The following is a 5444-nucleotide window of genomic DNA, read 5'->3' on the forward strand; positions in this document are numbered from 1 at the left end:
GTGTACATTAATGAGGAAAAAAAATTAACTTAAATGATTTTAGCAAATGGCTGCAATATAACAAAGAGTGAAAAATTTAAGGGGGTCTGAATACTTTCCGTACCCACTGTATATATATATATATTCTTACAATTTCTACCTGATAAAATGTTTTAGCTTGGAATAACCAAAAAAATATTAATTATACAAATTCTCATGTCGTTTTACGATTTTGTTCGTTTACATGACTTTTCCAGGTCTAGAAATCACACATTTAAAATTAGGCTTCTTCATATATGTGACCCTGGACCACAAAACCAGTCATAAGGGTCAATTTTCGAAATTTAGATTTATACAAAATCTGAAAGCTGAATAAATAAGCTTTCCATTGATGTATGGTTTGTTAGGATAGGACAATATTTGGTCGAGATACAACTATGCAAAAAAATCTAAATATTGAGAAAATCGCCTTTAAACTTTTCCAAATGAAGTTCTTAGCAATGCATATTACTAATTAAAAATTAAGTTTTGATATATTTACGGTAGGAAATTTACAAAATATCTTCATGGAACATGATCTTTACTTAATATCCTAATGATTTTTGGCATAAAAGAAAAATCGATAATTTTGAGTAGTTGAGAAGCACTGATTTAAATTAAATGGATGCTCATCATGTATCTCATGCATTCTCATTATCTCCTCCCAGGTAAAGCCAGGTGGAACGCTGATTGGTTTGCCTTTGGGCAACTGGTCCGGTGGGGTCATCAGCCCCAATCCCCCCCTGTGCAGCAGCCCCCTGCACATATACTCCTCAGTGGAGGGCAGCGCCAGCCCCCTGCTGGCACCCAGCGTCTCAACCAGCAAAAGTGGTTCTCCTGTTCCCACTGGGGAGAAGCTTATATCTGCTTCTTCTCCAATAGCACTGGACCTTCCTAGGAACCACGACCACCCTCAACCCCTGCCCATACCAGAGAGTGAGTGCAGTACCATCAACTAAATCACTCAGAAATAACACAAACAAATGCTACTCCACCTAGCTGTTAAATGATAATGTTGCACTTTCAGTTTTTACTTTTCTCAACAACGAGTCATTAGTCGAGTTTTGTTTGCGGTTGTTGATGGAAATGTTTTTGTCTGATTGGCAGACATGCTGCTGGGCTGGTGGAAGGTGACAGACATGGAGGAGCTGAAAGCGCTAGTGAACGCTCTTCACAGCAGAGGCATCCGAGAGAGAGCCCTGCAGAAACAGCTGCAGAAATCCATGGAGCTCATCACGCAGACCTGTAACAAGAACCGAGAGGGTGAGTTCAATCACTATGAAATAACACAATGTGCCTGTGTGTGTTTTATCTTACAGATTTAGCCATGGAAAACAGTTCAAGCAGACAAAGGCTGCCAGAGATTGTTTATTTATACACATTTACCTAATTTGTCATAAAATGATGGAAAAAGACCTTCATACTGCATTTTCCTTTTTAGATGAAATCCAAGGAAGACTTATAACGAAACTAAATTTCATAAAAAATTTTGTCATTTTTTATTGTTGATTTCTTCCATAAAAGAGGAACTGAATGTTTTAAAACTGAAGTATATGGTAACACTTAATTTAAAGGGATAGTTCACCCAAAAATGAAAATTGTTGTAATTTGCTCACCCTTTACTTGTTCCAAACCTGAATGAGTTTCTTTCTTCTATTAAACATGAAAGAAGATATTTTGAAAAATGTTGGTAACCAAACAGTTTACGGTAGCCATTGAATTCCATAGTATGGAAAAATATACTATGGAGGTCAATGGCTACCGTCAACTGTTTGGTTAATAATTTTAGTAAATGATGACAGAACTTGCAGTGTTACAGCGTAATTATACATTAAGTACTGAGTAATATTAATTAACAACATATACTTGGTTTAGGGTTAGTTGCATGTAATTATGCACAAATTACTGTTATAACTGATGTAAGAACAAGTAACAAGCTGCTTTCCAGTATATTTTTTTAAAGAAAATAAATGTGAGCACATTTTGGCAAATTCAGATTTGAGGTTAACTGATTTAGAATGCAAATAAAATAAATCCGAATAACCAAAATGTACTATCTGACTTGTTTGCAGTCGTAAATAATATTCATAAAACACTGTCTAACCGACTCAGCCGAGCATGCAGTTGTCAGAACGAGCTGAATTGTGCTGTGATGTGCTTTACGGGTGTGATTTCTCCTGGGGTCTTATGGCTGTCTTATTTTTTGTTTGCAGTGGCAGTTATGGAGGTCTCGGAGCTCGACGAGGGCCAGGTTTCCGTGGAGACGCTGCAGGAGTGGTGTGTGGAGGAGCAGGCCATGGAGACCGACATCGCTCTGCTGCAACAGGTGGAGGAGCTGGAGCGCAAAGTCACGTCCGCCAGCCTGCAGGTCAAGGTGAGCTTTTGTACAGCTTCCAGAAATGCATCAAATCGTTGTCATGTCTTCTACTAACCTATACCCCACAATCCTTTGCTTTTCAGGGCTGGACATATCCTGAACCACAGTCTGAAAGAGAGGACCTGGTCTATTATGAGCACAAGGCCCTCCCCAAGCCCCGCCCCGGGGCAGAGTCTCAGGAGGAGCGAAGCTCGGAGAAAGGCCTGGTCCGTCGACCCAGCAATCCGCTAGACATCGCAGTGGCGCGATTGGCAGAGCTGGAGCGTCACATTGAGAGAAGGTACCTGCGGAGCCCCTTAGGGACCACCATCCAGATCAAACTGGATAATGTGGGTACAGTCACTGTCCCCGCACCTGCTCCATCCACTAGCGCTGGAGGGGAAGGGTAGGTCATCCAGACTGCCAGCCTTCGTCTCTGCTCCTCCTCATCCTCCCCCTCCCCCTCTCTCTGCTGGCTGGGGCTTCTCTGCTCGTCCGTCCATCCGTTCTCACCCTGGCTCCAGTTTCGGATTTTGGTTCTCGTGCTGTTTCATTTTTTTTTTCTTCCTCTCGTTCCCTTGCCTGCACCTTTCCTGTTTTTGGCTGCATGGTTTTAATCAGCAGTGCACAGACGGAGTTTAAAAACATCAAAACTTGATTTGTTTTCTAATACTTCTAAGTGCATGGTACACACAGCTCTCCGTCCTCATGTATGGCTGTGAAGTCATGCCACAGAATTCTATCACACTATATAGTCTGTGTGTGTGTGTGTGTGCCAGCCACTCAATTTGATATAGACATTAAGAACAAATTACAAGTTTGAAATAAACCCCCTCTCTGATCTGTGCGTTGTGTTTTTGTGTGTCGCAGGGGAGAGGAAGAGATTGCTCCAGGGATGAAGCTGTGGCGGAAGGCGCTGAGCGAGGTACGCAGCTCCTCTCAGCTGGCTATGTGTCTGCAGCAGCTCCAGAAATCCATCGCCTGGGAGAGGTCCATCATGAAAGTGGTAAGTCATGTCATGCACAAACCACAGGGTTCACTTATTTTGTTATGCATCTACAATATATGTTGCAGACAGTTGCCATACTTATATGCCTGTTTTTTGTGTGCAGTACTGTCAGATGTGCCGAAAGGGTGATAATGAAGACCTGCTTTTGCTGTGTGACGGCTGTGATAAGGGGTGTCACACCTATTGCCACAAACCTAAGATAACCAACATCCCAGAGGGAGACTGGTACTGCCCTGCTTGCATCTCCAAGGTAACCATTTCCAGTTCACATCATCACGAGTACAAGTTCTCATTTGCTGAGGGGCATGTCTCTGAGATGATGAGCTTATGTGTCTATATGTATGCCTGTTATTTATATATTAAGATTTTTGTTATTTATATATTTAGATAATTAAGATTTATTTTTTTGTTTGAATTATTTATTTGATTAAAAATACAGTACAAACAGTGATATTGTTAAATATTTTTATAATTTAAAATAACACTTTTCTATTTTTATATATTTTAGCATTTTATTGATATCTGTGATGCAAAGCTGAATTTTCAGCATCATTACTCTAGTCTTTAGTGTCACATGATCCTTCAGAAATCATTATAAAAATGTTTATTTGATGCTCGAGAAGTATTTCTTATCAGTGTTGAATACAGTTGAGCTGCTTAATAATATATTGTTTTTGTGGAAACTTGATACATTTTTTTCAGTGTTCTTGATGAATAGTAAGTTCAAAAGAATAGCATTTATTTAAATGCTCAATTAAACTATTAAAACACTGGCCTGTTAAAAGGATTTGTATTGCATACCCCTTTTTTGCATTAATAATAATAATGATGTATTTTTTCTTAATCTTCTCATTATTTTATCAGTGGAAATGACGGAAAGTGACTGCAAGTGCTGATGAGTTATAATTATGTACTGTAGCACTGTGAGCAGTTATGTGTACTGTGTTCATTGACTTATTTGGAGTGTTATTAAGTGTATTCATATATGTTAATGTGTTGTAAACATGTAGCATTATGAACCTGTAAATCTGAACTAGTCCTGAACACTCTTTCAGGCAAGCGGTCAGTCACCTAAAGCTAAGAAGACTCCGAATCGTGCACCACCAGGCACTGGAGGAAAAAAAGCAACAGAAGCAGCCAAGAAAAGCAAGAAGCAGACTGAGACGTGTGAAGAAGAAGCCACCAGCAGCAACAACAGCACCCCAAAGAAAGCAGCCACCACCTCCACCCAGGCCAAGAAGAACACCTCCACCCCCCCAGCACCCAAACCGGACAGCCCTGCTTGTGTAAAAAGAGCCAAAACAGCCAGAGACAACAACCGGGACCTGGGCCTGTGCAGGTATCACCCGCATTCTGTTACTTTCTGTGTGTATTCCTGGATTTCGATGTTTGTTTTAATGCAGCTCTCATGTATGTTTGAATTTCTCAGGATTCTGTTGGCTGAACTGGAACGTCATCAGGACGCCTGGCCCTTTCTCTCACCGGTTAACCTCAAATCTGTCCCAGGGTACCGCAAAGTCATTAAAAAACCCATGGACTTCTCCACTATCCGTGAGAAACTCATCAGCAGCCAGTAAGTGTCTCTCACTCGGTTTTGAAAAATGTGAAAAAGTAAAAGCTGGGAAGGTGGCATGAAATACGGGAAGATGAAAATGAACCAAAATTGAATTTGAATAATTATTTAATTTATTAAAATAAATGCTTTTATAAATTGTATGAAACAAATATGTATAGTTAAAAGCATTTTATTTTTAAAATTATTTGATGTATTAAGATTTGTATTAATGCTCTGGGATAAAATAACTCAAATAAATATTGATAAGCATAAATATAAATGCACAAATAAATAAATAAACAAAAATATACACTATACAATTGAACATATGTCCACATCAAGAGAATAACAGCAAGTAAGAATTAATCTCCATGTATCCTCAAATAAAATACTTTTAAAATGTACAAAATCCATTTATAAAAATGTGAATGCCTAAATTACCAATTTCACCCTTTTAATGTACTCTTTTAAACTTTTTCCACCAAAATAAATGACTGAAATATACA

General features: G+C 39.2%; 1 protein-coding gene across 1 annotated transcript in view; it reads left to right on the top strand.

The window, feature by feature from the left end:
- LOC107677545 (bromodomain adjacent to zinc finger domain protein 2B-like) overlaps positions 1-4960 on the top strand; it is an 82215-nt gene extending 77255 nt beyond the window's left edge. Inside the window, exons 30-37 of the mRNA XM_016472473.1 lie at positions 687-954; positions 1126-1281; positions 2232-2392; positions 2479-2780; positions 3245-3380; positions 3487-3633; positions 4439-4722; positions 4813-4960. Of these exons, the coding sequence (XP_016327959.1) occupies positions 687-954; positions 1126-1281; positions 2232-2392; positions 2479-2780; positions 3245-3380; positions 3487-3633; positions 4439-4722; positions 4813-4960 (1602 nt within the window). The remainder of the gene's footprint in view (positions 1-686; positions 955-1125; positions 1282-2231; positions 2393-2478; positions 2781-3244; positions 3381-3486; positions 3634-4438; positions 4723-4812) is intronic.
- Positions 4961-5444: the final 484 nt, after the last annotated feature.

Source organism: Sinocyclocheilus anshuiensis, unplaced genomic scaffold (genome assembly GCF_001515605.1).
Source record: "Sinocyclocheilus anshuiensis isolate Anshui unplaced genomic scaffold, SAMN03320099.WGS_v1.1 scaffold472, whole genome shotgun sequence".
Taxonomy (NCBI): Eukaryota; Metazoa; Chordata; class Actinopteri; order Cypriniformes; family Cyprinidae; genus Sinocyclocheilus; species Sinocyclocheilus anshuiensis.